The sequence below is a fragment of the Triticum aestivum genome, chromosome 5A (assembly GCF_018294505.1).
Source record: "Triticum aestivum cultivar Chinese Spring chromosome 5A, IWGSC CS RefSeq v2.1, whole genome shotgun sequence".
Classification (NCBI taxonomy): domain Eukaryota; kingdom Viridiplantae; phylum Streptophyta; class Magnoliopsida; order Poales; family Poaceae; genus Triticum; species Triticum aestivum.
The window spans coordinates 113,042,103-113,060,992 of record NC_057806.1 but is presented as its reverse complement, the minus strand read 5'-3'; the positions used below and the strand labels follow the sequence as shown (position 1 = coordinate 113,060,992).

Below are 18,890 nucleotides of genomic sequence, written 5' to 3'. Positions count from 1 at the left end.
TACAATAAACGTTGTATTGATGGGGTGCTGGTGCACGTATATATAATACAGGGAAGGTCTTTATCTCAATTATACAAAACTAAAAAGTGGACCATAACTCTAATACACGTGCAATACAAAATACATACTCAACACACCCCAAACAAACACACCCTTAGAGCATCTCCAATAGCACGTCTAAACGGACGTGTATACCCGTTTTACACGATATGGCCAAAAAACTGGCGTCCAGCAGCTCGTCTAAACAGACGTGCAAATTTACACATCGTCCAAATCAGCCTCGACAACGTCCACAGGTAGACGATGTGAAGGCGTCGTCCAAAGAGCAACCGAAGGCCAGGTTCCTCCTTCCCGCCGAGACTAGGAAGAGGCGCGCAACCATCGTCAGATCGCCGCCGTACCGCACCACCCTATCCGAGCCGAGGTATGCCCTTTTTGTTACCGGAGACAGAGAAAAAGGAGGGGAGGGGATCCCGCTGGGTCGGGTTGGATCCACCAGCTGCTGTCGGGCTGGATCCAGCCGCCGCCGCCCTCGGGGATGGCCGTCGCCGCGCTCGGGGAGGGCCGCCGCCGCGCTCGGGGATGGCCTCCGCCGCCGCGCTCGGGGTCGCGGGGAGCACGGGGCTGGCTTTCTATGGCTGGACTGCGATGGCCTTTGGGTCTCTGTCGCTAGATATGTTCAGGGTAGTTAACTGAATATGTTCAGTTATACTAATGTTGCTACTGCTATTTATATAGAGAATTTTCTTTGATATTGATGCTAGGAGGTAGGCTATATGATGTGGTGCTATATGAAACTTGTGTCAAATTTTTCGCAGATGGAAGGCGACGAGAGTTTCCTGGGCATGTTGAACTTTGGTGTCTCAACACAAGTGCCGGATAGTCCAGTTGGAGAGCAAGAGTCGCCCATGCTGCCAACTCAAAAAACATCTACAACTGTGAAAGGAAAATCCACCAAGGGGAAGAATTGGTCTATTGAAGAGGATAATCTGTTGGTGGCAGCATGGGTGCACACTAATTTGGATGCTTTGATAGAAACAGATCAAACATCAAATTCTTATTGGGGTAGGATTTATGATTACTACAGCACGCGCAAGAAAGTGTCATGGCCGGTGCGTGTTCAAAATGCACTCAACTGTCGTTGGACCACTATTAATGAACAAGTGAGCAAGTTTTGTGGATACTATCAGCAAATACTTAATAGAAACCAAAGCGGAGTGACTATTGCTCAGCAGGTATGCTCCATCTTTTTAATTCGGTTCTCTGTATATTCATGTGTTTGGTTCAAGTATAATAGGCCATTTATTTGTGCAGCAAGCCCAGGCACTTGTTCTGTACCAGTCCAAAGATCCTAAAAAGAGGCCATTTACATTAATGCATTGTTGGTTAGTGTTGGAAAAGCATCCTAAGTGGGAGAATCGTGTGATTTCCAAGGGGCCTCAGAAAAAGCAGAAGAAGACCTCGGATGCAAGTCCAGGTACGACTTCTAATGACGAAGACTTCGAGAGATGCACTGATGCTCTTGAAACAGAGACAAGACCTGATGGTAATAAGCGGGAGAAAACCCATTTACAAAAAGCTAAAGCTTCTGCTTCTGATGCTTTTAGTCCCAAGTTATCATTAGAAAATGTGTGGGCACAAAAGTTAAAGAAGGCTGAGGTCAAAGTTACCAAGAGAGGGAGATGTCATACAAGCAATTTGAGTTAGAAGAGAAGATCATGTCCATGGACACTACTGTTATGATTGGGGCTCAACAAGAATACTACATGAACAAGCAGAATGAGATCGCCGCTCGCCGGTTCAACACATCGGGTTGAACCATTTGTCAGGTCTGCTAGTATTTGTCGTGTGAACTATTTTCATATCTGAAACTATTTTTCATATCTGAAATATTTGTTGTGTGTGAAAACATTGCATTATGGCATAACTGAAATAGTACATCATTACAACCGCGTACAGGATTGAAAACACTACATTATTACAACTACGTCCATAATCATTCGTCTCCAAACTTTTGCCAAATGTGCTCAACTAGATCATCTTGGAGCTGAGAGTGAAATGCTCTGTTTGTGATCCGTTGATGCATTTGAATAAACACACTCAGTTTTTCCGCATGAGTATGAGATGGGGTCACCTTTACTCCCATAGAGTCATAGATGTAGTCATGTGGACCGCTGTCTCGCTCATCTTCGACTATCATATTGTTCATTATGATGCAAGCTTTCATGAGATCACCAATTTCTTTACGTTTCCAACCTTTTGCTGGTCCTCGAACAATGGCAAAACGGGATTGCAAAACTCCAAATGCTCTCTCCACATCCTTTCTGGCCCCCTCTTGTCTTTTGGCAAAACGTTTCTTCTTTCTGCCTTCTGGAGCTGGTATGGTCTTCACAAATGTTGCCCATGGTGGATATATACCATCTGCAAGGTAATACCCCATTGTGTACGGATGACCATTGATGGTATAATTCACTTTTGGAGCTTCACCTTCAGATAGCTTTGCAAACACAGGTGAACGTTGAAGCACATTTATGTCATTGAGAGACCCTGGTAAACCAAAGAATGCATGCCAAATCCAAAGATCCTTTGAAGCAACTGCCTCCAGAATCATTGTTGGCTTGTTCACATGACCTTTAAACATGCCATGCCATTTTTTAGGACAATTTTTCCAAGTCCAATGCATGCAATCTATAGACCCTAACATACCAGGAAAACCTCTTTGCTCCCCTATTGCAAGCAATCTAGCAGTATCTTCTTCATTTGGAGATCTCAGATACTGGTCCCCAAATATTTCACAAATAGCTATCACAAACTTTTTGCAAGATGCTAGATTTGTAGATTCTCCAGACCGACAATACTCATCCGTGGCATCAGCCGCATATCCGTAAGTTAGCAGTCGCATTGCCGTTGTCATCTTCTGCAGAGGATGTAACCCAAGAGCTCCAGCAGAATTTCTTTTTTGCTTAAAATAACTATCATGCTCAAGTACTGCTTCAGCTATGCGATTAAACAAATTACGGGACATTCTATACCTGTGTGGAAAAACAAATATGAGATATGAAGATGAAAAATAGGCAGACAGGGAATAATGTAGTAATACTAACCTTCGGCGAAAATAACTTTCGGGAAAAGTGGGATTTTCTTTGAAGTAGTCGCTCCACAGTAGAACAAATCCGGCATCTCTTCCGCGATGCAAAAATTGTCGTCCCAACGTGGAACCGCCATGATGTCGAGCATTTGCCTCCTCTTCCTCCTCGCGCTTTGCAAATGCTGCAAGAATTAGTTCATCGCCGTCCGATGAAGACGACGACGACGAATTCATGAGCATATCCAAAACGAATCCTGTTTCACTCATTGTGTTGTAGCACAAGATGAAAAGATATTTGAGAGAGGAGAGGGGTGGTATATATAGGCCAGCAATAGAGCCGTTGGAATAGAGCTGTTGCAATAGAGCTGTTGGAAAGGTAGCTGTTGGAAATATAGCCGTTTGGAAAGTGCCCATTGAAAAAATAGCAGTTGACACTGCAATAATAAATCGTTGAATTATTGTTAAGATGGTAGTTGAATTGGTAGTTACAAATTAATATTAAAATATATGAGAGAAAATGTAGACGTTCTATATATACATGTTCTACTGAAAAACTGAATGTGTATATGAGGGAATCTTTTTAGACCATTGTCTATATAGATATATAGACGTCCAAATTTACACATGCTATTGGAGATGCTCTTATAGGCTCCCCAGTCCCCCATCACCTGCCTTCAAAACTACACCCTTTTCTATGGCTCCGAGACATAGTAGTGACTTAAAACAAGTGAGATGGTGGAGTGAAACAATTTAAGCGGTCGCGAACCAAACCAGATCAGCATATGGTACTAGGAGAGATTCAATGTTACTCATCAGAAACCCACTCGCTCGATTCTTTAGATGCCTGACTGGCTCTAGTAAGCCTGGATATGGGCTCCATACGGTTTGCTCCATCGGAGGAAAGCCGACTGGATCCGCTAAAATTATGGATGGCTTAACACATTGTCAGCGATACAATCCAGATGAAGCTGGTTGAAGGGAGACTGCATCAGAAATCTTTCGAACATATCCATGGGATACTTCACCAATTCTTGGGTTCTAGAGCAAGTTCTTAGAGCATTACTAGTAGAACCCTCAAACCCTTAAATCTTAAAAGCAGTTTTAAGGATTGAGTTGTGTCACTTTTTGACACTTTTAAGTGTTGAAAAACAGGGGCAAATACTAGAACCCTCAAACCCAACCCGTAAACTGCTTTAAGGATTGGACTTGAGGGTTCTAGTCTTTGCCTCGACCCCAACCTTTAAATCCATCATTTGACATCTCACAATTCATGACAACAAGAACACAATCAACTTCCAAACAAACTACCAAATGACAATCATTGATGCATGGTTTAATAGTTTACATCACAAAATCATCATCTTCCTCCTCTCATCGGCACCATCACCCAAAAGTTGCACCTCGGCGCCATCTCATAGACCACAAGCGGGCTCCATCAAGCATCTCCATCGGCACCGATGGAGTCGTACACACCGCCATCACCACAACTACTCATCGGAGTGTCACCTCGAAAAGTAGAGGACGCAACACGGAACATCATCTTCCTCTCCGCGATGTCTTCCTTGTAGTCCTTCCACCATTGCAATTGGTCTTCATCCATGTCCTTCTTGGACATCATCATGTGCTCTTTCTCTTCCACCATGAGTTCTTTCCATACCTTTGCCTCTTTGAGCTTGATCATCCTCTCCTCCAACTCGGCCTTGCGCTTTGCTTCTTCACGCTTTGCTTCAACTTGTGCAAGCTTGACCTCTTTCTTCTTCTCGGTGATAAGAAGCTTCGTCTCCAATGTCTTCGTTGTCAATTCCTCTCTTGCCTTCATCATGTGGTCCATCTTCTCCCTTAGACTTGACGCCTCTTCTTCCATCTTCACCCTTAGCTTGCCCTTCTTGTTTCCCTCGGGCTTGCCCAAGTTCCTCTCCTCCTCATCTTCACTATCATCCATCCTTAGCATTGCCGACTTCTTGGGTGCGGTCTCTTGATCCCTCACCTTCCACTTGTCAAAGGTTTGAAGAATTGACCAAACATGCTTAAATGGGAATGGCTTGCCCTTGGAAGCGGCCATCTCCTTGTACCTCATGCCGGCAATTGTCTCCTATCAACCACACATAAATCACATAAGAACCCACCAATATCATCTATCACTTGGTCCATGGCACACACATAATCAAAATAGTGAAGAAATATGTACTCACATAGTCACTCTCGGGCTTGATCAACTCCCACCGGCCATGAAGCGACCGGAAAGAGCGATGGATGAACCCACTATTCTTCGGCTTGATCTTACAATAGACGTCCTCGATCCTTTGCCAATACCGTTTACCGGTTTGATCGGTGCCGGTGGTTGCATCCATTCCCACAGCTGCCCAAGCACGAACCAAGAGGACATCTTCCGCCTCGGTGTAGTTTGTCGACCGCGCGTGTGGGCGGGAAGCGGCGGTGAATGCCTCCTCCCCTATCTCGGCCACCTCCTCCTCGTCATCCCCCACCTCCTCCTCATCTTCCTCCTTCTCCTCCAAGTCGTCACCAACCCTAAAGGGGTCTAGAGGCTGAGCTCCGAGGTCCACCTCCGCGTTTTGGAGGAGGTCTATGAACGAGGATGGATTTGCCATTTCCTCGAACACCTCGTGCGCGGCGGGAGGAGGTTCGGTGACGGCGGCCGCCGCGGGCTTCTTCCGCGGCTTGGTCACGGCCGGGGACGAGCCGGCGACCTTGGAGGCCGCCCCTCGCGGCCCATGAGAGGCCGCCTTCGGCCGGCTCTTCTTGGTAGCCGGGGCGGGCGGCGGGGAGGTGGCGAGGGCGGGAGCCGGTGCGGGCGAGGCGGTCGGGGCGGCAGGAGGTGGTGCGAGGCCCGCCCGCCGCCGCTTGGCCCCGACGTGGGTCGCCGCCACCACGTCGGCGACGGTCGGTTGGGCAGGGGCGGGGGCGGGGCGGGGCGGGGGCGGGCGACGCGGGCGGGACGGGCGGGGCGGGAGCGGCGTCCGCGGCGGGCGCGGCGGCGGCGGGGCCTTCCATGGCCGGCGCGGCAGCAGGCGGCGGGACGCGGGCGGGAGGAGGAGCGGTTGGCTCCCGCGCGAGCTCGGAGCGAGCGACGAGGAGGAGTGCGGGTTGGGGGGAGATTTTCCCCTCAACCCCTACTTCTACAGATTGCAAATTGATTTGAGGGTTGGACCTCTAAATTTTTTTACGGGTTTGAGGGTTTAGAGGTTCTAGTCTACGGCGTTTTTTCGGCGAAAACTGTAAAAAAGCGGTTATTTTTAGGGGTTTGAGGGTTTGAGGGCTCTACTAGTAATGCTCTTGTAACAGTAAGAAACTAGCCTGTATCGCTACTCTTTTACATAGCTGGAGGATTCACCACCTTTTAATGATCCTTATATTTGATGAACTACAAGGACAATTCTGTGGAGTTCCAATACCAGTACTTGACTGAAGCCCAAACTAATTATTTATTTCCATATGAATTACTACATTGCAACTTGAAGCGTTTACAGTTCAGCGCCACGTAAAGTAAGTAAAAAACCATAGGTGAGGTACATGAAAGACTAGAAAGCCGACCCTGCACCCTACAAAAGTGAAGAGCCAAACAAGATAGGGTTGCATGACATAGTATGGTGACCATGGACACTGCAACTTGTGTCTGACCAGTCACCAGCAGCCCTGTTCCATCTTGATTTCAGCTTCACGTTAGCCTCATCAGAATAATACATTCAGGATTACGATGGATTCGCCTTAATTTTTGTTGGTTTCTAGGCATCCAGATTAGACGGTTCCCTGGTGTTTCTTTACGCAAAACATTGAAGCATAGTTCAAAATTCTGGCCATCAGTAGTCTAACCTCGAAAACTAATATGGTTATCTCAGCAGCAGCAAGAGCAGGAATTTATGCTAATAAATGGCAGTGGCTTCAGATGACGTTTGCTATGATCTTTGGATGTGTCAGTCAGCAAAAAAGGCCTAAAGTTAAAGATAAGTGTCCTAGGCAGATATTGCTTTATTCACTTTCAGAAAAGAGTTAACCTGAGCTTTCTTTCATGTCAATTGTCAAGCACTGACATGAGTGTACCATTCAGACTTCTGATTTGCCATCATTCACAGCCACTGCCAAAGGCTTGTAAGAAATTAGGCTTTAGGTGTTGAAATGGAAGGAAAAGCATCGCCAGTGCATTGCTTGCCGCCCATATGGCGAAGACATGCCCTGGTTTGTCGACAAGTTAGATACTAGAGACAGAACAGTGATGTATTATTACCCAACGAGGAGACTCAATAATGCATACAGCATACATGCTAGAGAGAGCAGATGAGAATGAGATTGTTTATCAAGTGTCAGCCTGAATGTTTCTGAACTGTCCATCTGTTCGGTACTAGTGCCATTGACTTCTGGTGGAAAGGGAAACACGCCGAAAACGCGGCATTGCCTGAGGCTTAAGGCAAGAACATGTCATTGCCATATATGGAAATGCAAGTAGTAGCAGTAGACTGTACTAATCACTGCCATCAGTCGAGTAGACTTACGCATTATACAGTAATCTAACAAATTGCAGTGAGGAACACTGAACCTGGTCATGGCTGTCGAACAGTTCAGCAAATTTGGCTTGAACCTACTCTGAGATTCCAGCAGCCACGATGCGAAATGCAGCATGAATTTTCTGTGGCATTATACTACTTGACATGATGGATGCCTAAGATCGATTTCATATGCTATTCTTCCAACGGAAGACTAGGACAGAGAACATAATTGTTTACTATGCAATCATTTAAACTTATTAAACAGATTGATGCCTTCAATCTCTGACAGCATGGGCACTAGAGTAGTACCAATAATGCTAAGTCTGTCATTTCTCTGGGGAGGTGCTTCAAGTTTTATAATAAAAGAAACAAATGTTCTTTAGTTTCTTCACCCCCTTGTCAGTTCAAGTATTCAGCAACTCCTGAACAATTGCGAACCTCATGTACGCAGAAGATATCTCGATCTTTACCAAAAAAGGCTTTCGCCCCGCTTTATATTATAAAGCCAACCGCACAACAAGCATCCAACAAGGTCCAACACACAAACACGCACACACACACGGAGGTCCACAGGGACAAATAGTACAAGAAAGGGTCAAAGATGAGGGCACAGCACAACAAGCCCTAACACCAAAACACACACGCCACAAACCACAAAGCCGCCAGGCGGTCTAGTCAGGCTCAGGTGGAGGAGGCGGCAGCAGGGGAGCCACGCGGAGCGCCATCGAGCGGAGATCGGAGAGGAGGGCAGTGATGACGTCCCGGTCCTGGGGGCGGCTAAGCGGCCGCCAAAGCTGCAAGTAACCACACAATTTGAAGATTGCGTCAGTCGCACGACGGAGGGGCACCTTCTGAATAACAAGCTTATTTCGAATGTTCCAAAGCGTCCAGGCGAGAACCCCAACGCACAGCCATCTAATATGGCGGTAGCGAGCATGGCAGGCGTTAAGCTCGGCAAGCAGGTCGGGGAAGTTGGTATTACACCACTGTCCGCCAACCGTTTCGCGGAAGCAGGCCCAAAGGAACTGGGCAGAGTGGCACGAGAAAAAGATGTGGTTAGCATCCTCAATCGTGCCACAGATGGGGCACATCCCATCACCCGGGCCATTACGCTTGAGGACCTCAACCCCAGAGGGGAGGCGTCCACGGATCCATTGCTACAGGAAGATCCTGATCTTCAGCGGGAGGCGGATGTCCCAGATTAGGCTAAATGGCTCCGGGGCCATCGAGGGCGCAATGGCGCCGTACAGGGACTTCGTGGAGAAACGTCCAGAGGGCTCGAGGCGCCAGGACAGAACATCCCGGTCCTCCGCCACGTCCATCGGTAAAAGTGCGATGTCTTGGAGGAGGGAATCCCAGGCGGCCACCTCAAGGGGGCCAAAGGGGCACCGGAAGGCGAGACGCCCTAAGTCAATAAGGGCCGTCTCGACAGAGACCCGAGGGTCAGCCGCAATGGCAAAAAGTTCTGGGAAACGCGCCGCCAGGGGGGCGTCCCCTAGCCAGCGGTCGAACCAAAACAAGGTCGAGGCTCCGGAGCCAACTGAGATGGATGTGCCGATGCGTAGTACGGGTAGAAGCTGGATCACGGACTGCCAGAACTGGGAACCACCCGTAAGTTGGCAAAAGGCAAGAGGTTGGCCATGGAGGTATTTATTACGGATGATGGTGAGCCAGAGGCCTCCCTCCCCATTGCCAATACGCCACAGCCATCGGGTCAGGAGGGCAATGTTCATGCGTCGGGGAGACAAGATCCCAAGGCCCCCCTGGTCTTTGGGCTTGCAGATGTCGGGCCAGCTCACCATATGGTACTTCTGCTTGTCGCCCTCGCCAGCCCAGAAGAACCTCGACTGGTATTTGGCCACCTCCTGGTGGAGGGTCTCATGCAAGCCGTAGAAGCTCATGAGAAACCAGAGAAGGCTAGCAAGCGAGGAGTTGATTAGGATCACCCTAGCCGCTTTCAACAGCCAGCGTCCCCTCTAGGGTTCAACCCTGTGCTGCATCCTAGTCACCGTCGGGCGAAGATCCGCGACGGTGAGTCTGGAGTCACTAATGGGCACCCCCAAGTAGGTAGTGGGGAAGGTGCCCAGGCGGTAGTTAAGCCGGTACGCAATGGACAAAGCTTCGTCCGGGAGGTAGCCGAGGACCATCACTTTGCTCTTGTCGAAGTTGATGGTGAGTCCCGACATCTGTTGGAAACACAGGAGGAGGAACTTCAGGTTGGCGATGTCGGACGCGGAGCCCTCCACCATGACAATGGTGTCGTCCGCATATTGGAGGAGGGAGACCCCTCCTCTGTCCACAAGGTGGGGGACGACGCCCCGGATATGGCCGCAGGCTTTGGCCTTATCCAAGATGACTGCACGGGCATCGGCAACCATGTTAAAGAGGAACGGGGAGAACGGGTCACCCTGGCGAACCCCACATAAGGTGGGGAAGTAGGGCCCGATCTCGCCGTTGATGTTGACCGCCGTCCGGCCGCAGGTGACGAGTTGCATAACCTGTGTCACCCAGCAGTCGTCGAAGCCTTTCCGAAGCAATACTCCCCGAAGGAAGGGCCAGTGGACCGTGTCGTAGGCCTTATAAAGTCGAGCTTAAGGAACACTGCGCGGTGGTGCTTGGATCGAACTTCGTGGAGGACTTCGTGAAAGACCAACACCCCATCCAGAATAAATCGGCCTTGGATGAAGGTGGATTGGTTGGGGTGGGTGACAGAGTCCGCAAGAAGGGTCACCCTATTGGCATACCCTTTGGCCAGGATTCTGAAGATCATGTTAATCACGGTGATCGGGCGGAACTGGCGGATGTTCGAGGCCCCAGGAACCTTTGGGATGAGGGTAATGATCCCATAGTTCAGGCGCCCAAGGTCCATGGTCCCAGAGAAGAACTCGTCGAAGAGGGCCATGACCTCCGGTTTGATGGTTTGCCAGAATGTTTTAAAGAACAATACTGGCAATCCATCCAGGCCCGGAGCTGAGGAGGGGTTCATTCCTTTGATCGCCGCAAGGACCTCCTCCGAGAAAGGCGCCACTAAAGCGGCATTGGCCTCGGCGGAAACAAGCTGGGCACCCGACCAGGTACCGGGGGCCAGCGCAGCCCCACCCTGAGGGGTGGGGGTGAAAAGGGCTTTATAGAAGCCATCAACGTGGGCGTGGATGTCCGAGGGTCGAACAAGCTGAGTATCACCCGCCCACAGGGAGTGAATGGAGTTGCGACGACGCCGGCCGTTGGCAATCGCCTGGAAGTAGGCCGTGTTGGCGTCGCCCTGGAGCACCCACTGTAGGGTGCCGCGCAACCGCCAGTAGGCCTCCTCGTCGGCGTAAATGGCCGAAAGCTGGTCCTCGAGATCATATCTCAACATCCACTCATCCGGGGAGATCCCGGACGAGTCAGCACGGGCGTCCAGGGCCTGGATGGCGCTTAAGAGGGCCTTCTTGCGGTCACGGATATCACAGCTGAGATTCGCGCCCCAGCCCTTCATAAACTTGCGGGCTAGCTTGGTGCAAAACTGCCAGGAGTCGACCGCGGACATGGCGCGGTGGGGGGAGTCGCGCGCGGCGGTCCACTTAGCCGAACAGCCTCGCGGAACCCGGCTTGGTTGAGCCAGAAGAGCTCGAACCGAAACCGGGGGGAAAGGGGGGCGTTCATTAGCAGAGGAGAGGAGGAGAGGGACATGATCAGAGCCAATCCTGGTAATAGCCTGAACCGAGGCCAGGGGCATCTGAGTTCCCATTCCGGGGAAACTAAGACGCGGTCCAGGACAGACTGTGTCGGGTTTGCCTAGCGGTTAGTCCAGGTGAACCGGGCCCCCGTGCGCTCGAGCTCATGGAGGCCAAGCTCCACGATGCAGTCGTTAAACATCTGCATCCGGGGGCAATTAACCCGGTCATTGTTCTTCTCATCCGGGGAGCGGATGAGGTTAAAGTCACCACCCACCACAACAGGTAGGGAGGAAGCGGAGATCTTCTGCTGCAGCTCCGCGAGGAAGGTCGGGGAGCGGCTATGATCCGCCGGTCCGTAGACGATGATGACCTCCCATTTGAAGTTGAGCGCATGCTCGAAGATCTCCATACTAACGAAGAATTCACCCCGATCCATACCTCCCACCTCAAAGGTGGCATCCTTAACACCTAAGAGGATGCCACCCGAGTGGCCATTGTACCCACTAGAAGGGAGCCAATGCCAGGCGAATAGGTGGGAGCTAAGGCTGTCAAGCTCGGGGAGACAGAAATCCGTGCGCATGGTTTCTTGGATGGCGATGATGTCGATGTGCTCGTCCCGGATGTACTCAACTAGCTGGCGGCGGCGGCCGTCATGGCCGAAGCCGTGAATGTTCCAGAAAAGGGCGCGCATCTAAACCGCCATTGAGGGGCTGCTTGACCCCAGGACGGTGGAAGCACTGTGGGCTCAAAGAGTGGCAGTGCGGGAGCGAGTGCGGCCACGAATCTCCTCGGCCGGCGTCCCGGTGGGCTGGGGTGCCGGGGTGCGCAGGAGGTGGGCCCGAGTCTCGGCGTGTTTCCCGTCAAGGATCTCGCGGGCCTGGATAGCCGCAATCTTCTCCAGGGGGGCCAACCTCCCCCCGGAAAACTACGGCCGAGTCTAGGGCCACCTTGGCAAGGCGGCCGAGCGGGACAGCTTCAAAAGCAGAAAAAGAGCAGCTTGAAGAACTGGAAGGGATGTCGGTCGCACCTGTCTCGAGGTTCCGGGTCGCAGCCCGGATCTCAGCCCGCTCGGAGATGGACGGCGCCGGGAGGCCGGCCGGGCAATCCGCGTCGAGCCGGGCGCTGCGGCGGGAAGCCGTCACCGGGGTCGACGAGGCCTGTCGGTGTCAAAACCGGCGGATCTCGGGTAGGGGGTCCCGAACTGTGCGTCTAAGGCGGATGGTAACAGGAGGCAGGGGACACGATGTTTTACCCAGGTTCGGGCCCTCTTGATGGAGGTAAAACCCTACGTCCTGCTTGATTTATTCCTGATGATATGAGTATTACAAGATTTGATCTACCATGAGATCAGAGAGGCTAAACCCTAGAAGCTAGCCTATGGTATGATTGTCTGTTGTCCTACGGACTAAAACCCTCCGGTTTATATAGACACCGGAGGGGGCTAGGGTTACACAAGGTCGGTTACAAAGGAGGAGATATACATATCCGTATTGCCTAGCTCACCTTCTACGCCAAGTAGAGTCCTATCCGGACACGGGACGAAGTCTTCAATCTTGTATCTTCATAGTCCAACAGTCCGGCAAAAGGATATAATCCGGTTGTCCGGATACCCCTAATCCAGGACTCCCTCAGTAGCCCCTGAACCAGGCTTCAATGACAATGAGTCCGGCGTGCAGTGTTGTTTTCGGCATTGCAAGGCGGGTTCCTCCTCCGAATACACACGGAAAAATTTGAATACAAGGATAGTGTCCGACCCTGCAAAATAAGTTCCACATACCACCGTAGAGAGAATAATATTTCCACAAATCTAATCTGCTGACACGTTTTGGCAACATGACATCATGCCATGGCTCGGTGATTATTCGAACCGTTTTTCTTTAACTAGCCCCGCACATAACGCGAGGCAGTTTCCTGACACGTCTTGTCAAAGCAGAGATCGTGTCCCCCTTATTACGGGATTCTCATCAATACGGTTGTGGGTAACCCAGCCGCGCCATCAATTACGACGCTTGGAGGATAAGCGAGTTTTACCAGGCTAGTGGGGGCGCGTAGTTTCGACCGCCCTGGGGGCGCAGATCCTTCCTACCCCGGAACCTCACGAGAGGGTAGTTTTACTCCACTACTTCCTCCGCGGACTGGGGTTTCCCCTCCATCCATTCATCCGCGGTCTCATGTTCTACTACGGGCTGGACTTCCATGATCTGGCCCCAAACTTCATCCTCAACATTTCGGTGTTCATCATCGTGTGTGAGGCTTTCCTCCGCATCCGGCCCCACTTCGGCCTGTGGTTAAAGACCTTCAATATCAAGCCGAAGGTGGTGGGAGGCCAACAAGCAGAATGCGGCGGATCCATGGTGGGCAAGATGCCCAATGTTATATGGCTTGAAGGCTCCTTCGTGGAGACCATAAAGGGGTGGCAATCGGCGTGGTTCTAAACCACCAAGCCGCGCGACACCAACTGGGTGGCGGCCCCCGAGTTTCGATCCGGAATCCCCACGCGGCTCACCTCCTGGAAAGAGAAGGGCCTATCCTGGGGTTCATCGGTAGAGCTGGACGGATTCCAAAAATGTATCCGGAATATGGCAAGCAAGAAGCTCAAACTTGTCAACATAGTCCAGGTCATGCTCTTCCGTCGGATCCTCCCGTGTCAACAACGGGATTTCAACTTGTGGGAGTTCGACCCGGCCCAGCACCAGACTCTGAGCGAGCTTTTCGACACGACGCACAAGGACGTCTGGAGGGTGCTGTTCAAGGGTGCCGAGGTCCCTCCCTCTCTCACCGAGGACCACAGGCTAAGCGCGAAGCGCCTAGCGCATTCGGTGAGTTCTATACATCCGGTAGGATATTTATTTCCCCTAGCTTAACCATGCGCGGGGTCTGAACTCCATGCCTTTGACAGGACTGGGTGGAGACATCGGGGCAGATTAACTGTCCGGCCCCTCTGCCGAAGACACTGCGGACGCTCTCCTGACGGAGATGCTGACTCTGGCTCCTTACAACGTGCCGGAGAAGACCAAGAAGGCCAAGGGAACCCAAAAGAGTTCCCGGCGCCAGGTGGTATCGGACTCAACGTCCGATAACTCCGCGACGCACTCCTCCCCCGAAGACGAGGAGGAAGATGAAGATGCTCCCCCTTCAGTCGGGGGAGACAAGAAAAGGAAGGCCGCCCCAACCGGGGGGGCCGAAGGGTCCAAGAAGGGGAGGACCCTCCTTTCGGACTACTCCACCACCGCCGCTGAAGGCGAAGACGAGTGGCTACTCAGGGCCAAGCCCCTGGCGAAGTCGTAAGTATTCGGATACCAGAGTAACTCATAGCATACCTTTGTCGCATTGCTTCCCCTAACGCCGAATATGTGTATGCAGACCACCCCAAGCCCGTATCGACGTATCTTCATCGGGCGGCTCCTTGGACTCGTCGGATATGGATAGCGATCCACTTCCGACCGCCACCTCCCCTTGCCCTATGGACAATGCCGAGGTATTGTCTCAAGAGGCACCGGGTCGAGGGGAGACAATCCCGGAGGCGCCTCAAGGCGACCTTCCGGACTCCAGGAGCAAAGGGAGCAAGGCTCCCGAGGGCTTCGAGTTCGACCCTCAGTCGAACACCGCGCCGGAACCTCCAGTGGTTCCGGACTCGGGCAGGCGGCCTCCTTCCAAAAGGAGCAAGACGCCTGTGCCGGTGATCTCTGCCCATCCAGGGGCACCGGGCAATCTGCTGGGAGCGCTTCGCAGCGCTTCCATCGACGAAGAGCACCGCACTATTATGAGTGCGGTGATCCAGAAGGTTCAGTCCATCAAGAGCGGACTGACTGAAGCCTGTGCCAGCCTTCTAACAGGCTTTGAGGTAAGTATTTGAAATATAGGAAAAATATTACCACATAGACAGTAGTCTCTGATGCTTTGTTCGGTGTTCACAAAGAAAAGCCAAATAGAGGATCAAACAATATCGCAGGAGTCTAATATAAGTATGTCTATATGCATACATAGGCTTCGCTGCTGGCCTCTGTCGCACTGACTTCGGAGGTCGCCGCACTGAAGCAGGACCTCGAAGGGTCCAAGAAAGAGCTCGGCCTTGCCAAGAGGCAGCTCGAGGAGAACAAAGGTAAGTAATACCTAGTACATAGATATGTATATATATATAAAAGGGATGCGATTGCAAAATGACAGGATTATCTGTGATTTGCTAGGGGCCACGACCGAAGTGGCAACCCTGAAGCAAGCGCGATCCAAGGCCAAAAACAAAGCGGCCCAGGAGCGCACCGAGCGGGAAAAACAAGAGGCACGGGTGGGCGAGGTGCAGCAAGAGCTCCACGCTATCGTGACGAAGCACGAGGCGTTGGAGCTTGACTTGAAGACACGAGAGTCCGAGCTTGCCGCGGCCCTTGAGAGTGCAAAGAGTGCCAAGGCCGAAGCCCAAAAGGCCCTCCAGGAGATTGATGCGATGAAGAAGATATCGGTGGGTAAGGCATTCTATATGCAAAGCAAGCATGTGAAAGTAAATTACTTGTTACTTACCCGAATCTGGAGCTCTCCAGGAACATTCGCAGATTTGCCCCGCAGCGTGTCGGATGCTGCACAGTTTTACCAGGCCGAGGAGGAAGCTCAACGGAGAAGCTGTTCTGGTCTCAGTATACTGGGACCGAATACCCGATGCCTCTGAGCGACCAGCTGAAGCAACTGGTCAAGCTGCACAAGGCGGCCGAACAGGCCATGAAGGGCTTTATAGTTCGGATGTGGCCTGGCGACGCCCTTCCCAATAGCTACTTCGTCCTGGTGAGGCATCTTGTGGATGCCTGCCCACGGCTAGAAGTCATCAAGCGGTCCGTTTGCATCGAAGGTGCACGCCGGGCTTTCGCCCGTGCGAAGGTGCACTGGGCCAAGATGGACACCGTGAAGCTGGTGAAGGAAGGGCCGCCGCAGGGCAAGGAGCATCGCCACCCCGAGATGTACTATGAGGGTGTCCTGAAGGGTGCCCGTCTCATAGCGGACGAGTGTACGAAAGATGTAATATTTGAGTAAACTTGCTCGTGTAATCCTGTATTATGAAAACTTGTTCATATGTGCTATGCAACACTTGTTTGAATTTAAAATATTGCCTTCTGTTCGGCTGTTTATCAAATCTGAGAGATGGCTAGTCGTCGGCTTCTGCCCCCACGCCACGAGTGCTGGGGTGTTCGGGATAAACCTGAGCACTCTTGTTCCCATTGTTGGGTCCTTCGAGGGAGGTGCTCGGCACAACGAACAAGGCAATCAGACTATAATGCGTTATCACTCTCACTTAGCCATAGAATTCTATAATTTTCAATTTCGGCAAAGCCCCTAGTATTCGGAAGGCCGAATTCGGGGCGCGATACATGCCTTAAGCCGGACAGGGCCGACTCCTCGCTCTAAGCGGCATAAGTCTTTAGGGACTTGAAACCTCTCGAACAGCGACCAGTCTCTCGCCTTATCATGACAGTCAGTTTTAGCTTTCTCTACTGAGGTGCTTAGCCCAGCAGAACCGGGGCACAATCGCAGTAGTTCTCCCAGTGCTACCTTAGCCGATATAGCAGAACGTAAGGTACCCAAACATGGGAGTCGAGCAAACCCAACTATTGACCCAAGACATGATTTGGAGCTGATGCATATAATGCTATAAGTTCGGGGTGCCGCACTGTCGAAAGTGTTCGGACTTCTCACGCCGCATTATGGGGTATACTTAAGCCCCTGGCGTATTGGCCGTACCAGAGTGTACGGGTGCTAGATGTCATGAATGAACATATATATGTAAAGGAAGAATGCAATAATAGTCTTACTGCTATGCATTGTTTTACTCAAAAAGGTGTGTTAGAGCAGAATGATACAACTAGTGTGATAAGCAAAAAGTAGGATTGTTTGACATGTCCCTTCCAAGGGCAAGCTGAGGAATAGTATTAAAGCAAATATTTCACTCGTTATCGTAATCCACCTGGGAGTTCCGTGGTGTGACGTAGCTTTCTGCCTCCTTGGTTGATGCATCATGTGTTCGGCAATCATGCTGCCGGACAGGGTTTTCAGAGATTAAAGTCCTGAAAGAGAAAAATAACAAAGCAAGAAGCCCTAGTGCGGTTTAAGCCGCGACTTGGAGCGTGCCGCAGTCGTGCCCCCCTCCCCGCCTATGCCCATGGTATTTTTAATGCGTAATTATGTATGTGTGGCACGGATTTCGCCGTTTGGCTGGGACCGGGGTGGGGGCTGCATTGCTATGCGATCTCGGAACATGCCAGGCGGTCCTGTTGCCGATTACTCCGGGCGCGCTTGAAGGTGTCCGGGTCCTTAATCGTCGAACTAGTGGATTGCCTTAAGAGGCTGCTTTGCGCTTCTGTTGCGAGGGCCGCAGTGTGCTCCTCCGTGCGGAGAGAGCGCTCTGTGTTTCCATTGACTGTGATGACCCCCCGAGGTCTTGGCATCTTGAGCTTGAGATATGCATAATGCGGTACCGCATTGAATCTCGCAAATGCGGTTCGCCCGAGCAGTGCATGGTAGCCACTGCGGAACGGGACTATGTCGAAGATTAACTCTTCGCTTCGGAAGTTATCCGGGGATTCGAAGACCACTTCCAGTGTTACTGAGCCTGTGCAATGGGCCTCTACACCTGGTATGACACCTTTAAAGGTCGTTTGTGTGGGTTTGATCCTTGAGGGGTCTATCCCATTTTGCGCACTGTGTCCTGATAAAGCAGGTTCAAGCTGCTGCCGCCATCCATAAGGACTCGATGAGGTGAAATCCATCAATGATTGGGTCTAGGACTAATGCGTCGAATCCGCCATGACGGATACTAGTGGGGTGGTCCCTGCGGTCGAAGGTGATCGGACAGGAAGACCATGGGTTGAACTTTGGGGCGACTGTCTCCAACGCATATACGTCCCTGAGCGCACGCTTCCGCTCCCTCTTGGGGATGTGGGTTGCGTATATCATGGTCACCGTCCGCACTTGTGGGGGGAACCTCTTATGTCCTCCGGTGTTCGGCTACCGGGGCTCCTCCTCGTCATCGCTATGTGACCCCTTATCTTTGTTTTCGGCATTTATCTTGCCGGCCTACTTGAACACCCAACAATCCCTGTTGGTGTGGTTGGTTGGCTTGTCGGCGGTGCCGTGTATTTGGCACGAGCGATCGAGTATACGGTCCAAACTGGACGGGCCCAGAGTGCTTCTTTTGAATGGCTTTTTCCGCTGACCGGGTTTAGAGCCTTTGAATCCGGCATTGAGTGTCGTATCCTCGGTATTGTCACTGTTAATGCGGCGCTTATGTTTGTTGCGACGTGACCTGCCATTGCCATCCTTGGTATCCGAAGTACCATGGTTCTTTGATATGTTATTGCTGCGAGCCAGCCAGCTGTCTTCTCCTGCACAAAAGCGGGTCATGAGTGTCGTGAGGGCTGCCATAGATTTCGGCTTTTCCTGGCCAAGGTGCCGAGCGAGCCACTCGTCGCGGATGTTGTGCTTAAAAGCTGCTAGGGCCTCTGCATCCGGACAGTCGACGATTTTGATTTTTCTTTGTTAGGAACCATGTCCAGAATTGCCTGGCCGATTCTTCTGGCTGCTGAATTATGTGGCTCAAGTCATCGGCATCTGGTGGTTGCACGTAAGTGCCCTGGAAGTTGTCGAGGAATGCGGCTTCCA

General features: G+C 51.5%; 1 protein-coding gene across 3 annotated transcripts in view; it reads left to right on the top strand.

Annotated features, from left to right (window-relative positions):
• Positions 1–415: 415 nt before the first annotated feature.
• Positions 416–18,890, top strand: part of LOC123102541 (glutathione S-transferase T3) — a 28,377-nt gene continuing 9,902 nt past the window's right edge. For 2 of the 3 annotated variants that reach the window (XR_006449028.1, XR_006449029.1), the window contains exons 1-3: positions 416–684; positions 819–1,235; positions 1,315–1,829. Coding sequence is in view for 1 of the 3 variants with exons in the window: in XM_044523930.1 (XP_044379865.1) it covers positions 427–684; positions 819–1,235; positions 1,315–1,707 (1,068 nt within the window). In the remaining 2 variants the exon portion in view is untranslated. Of the gene's footprint in view, positions 685–818; positions 1,236–1,314; positions 1,959–18,890 lie in introns of those variants that run through there. The other variant, XM_044523930.1, reaches the window with a different exon arrangement.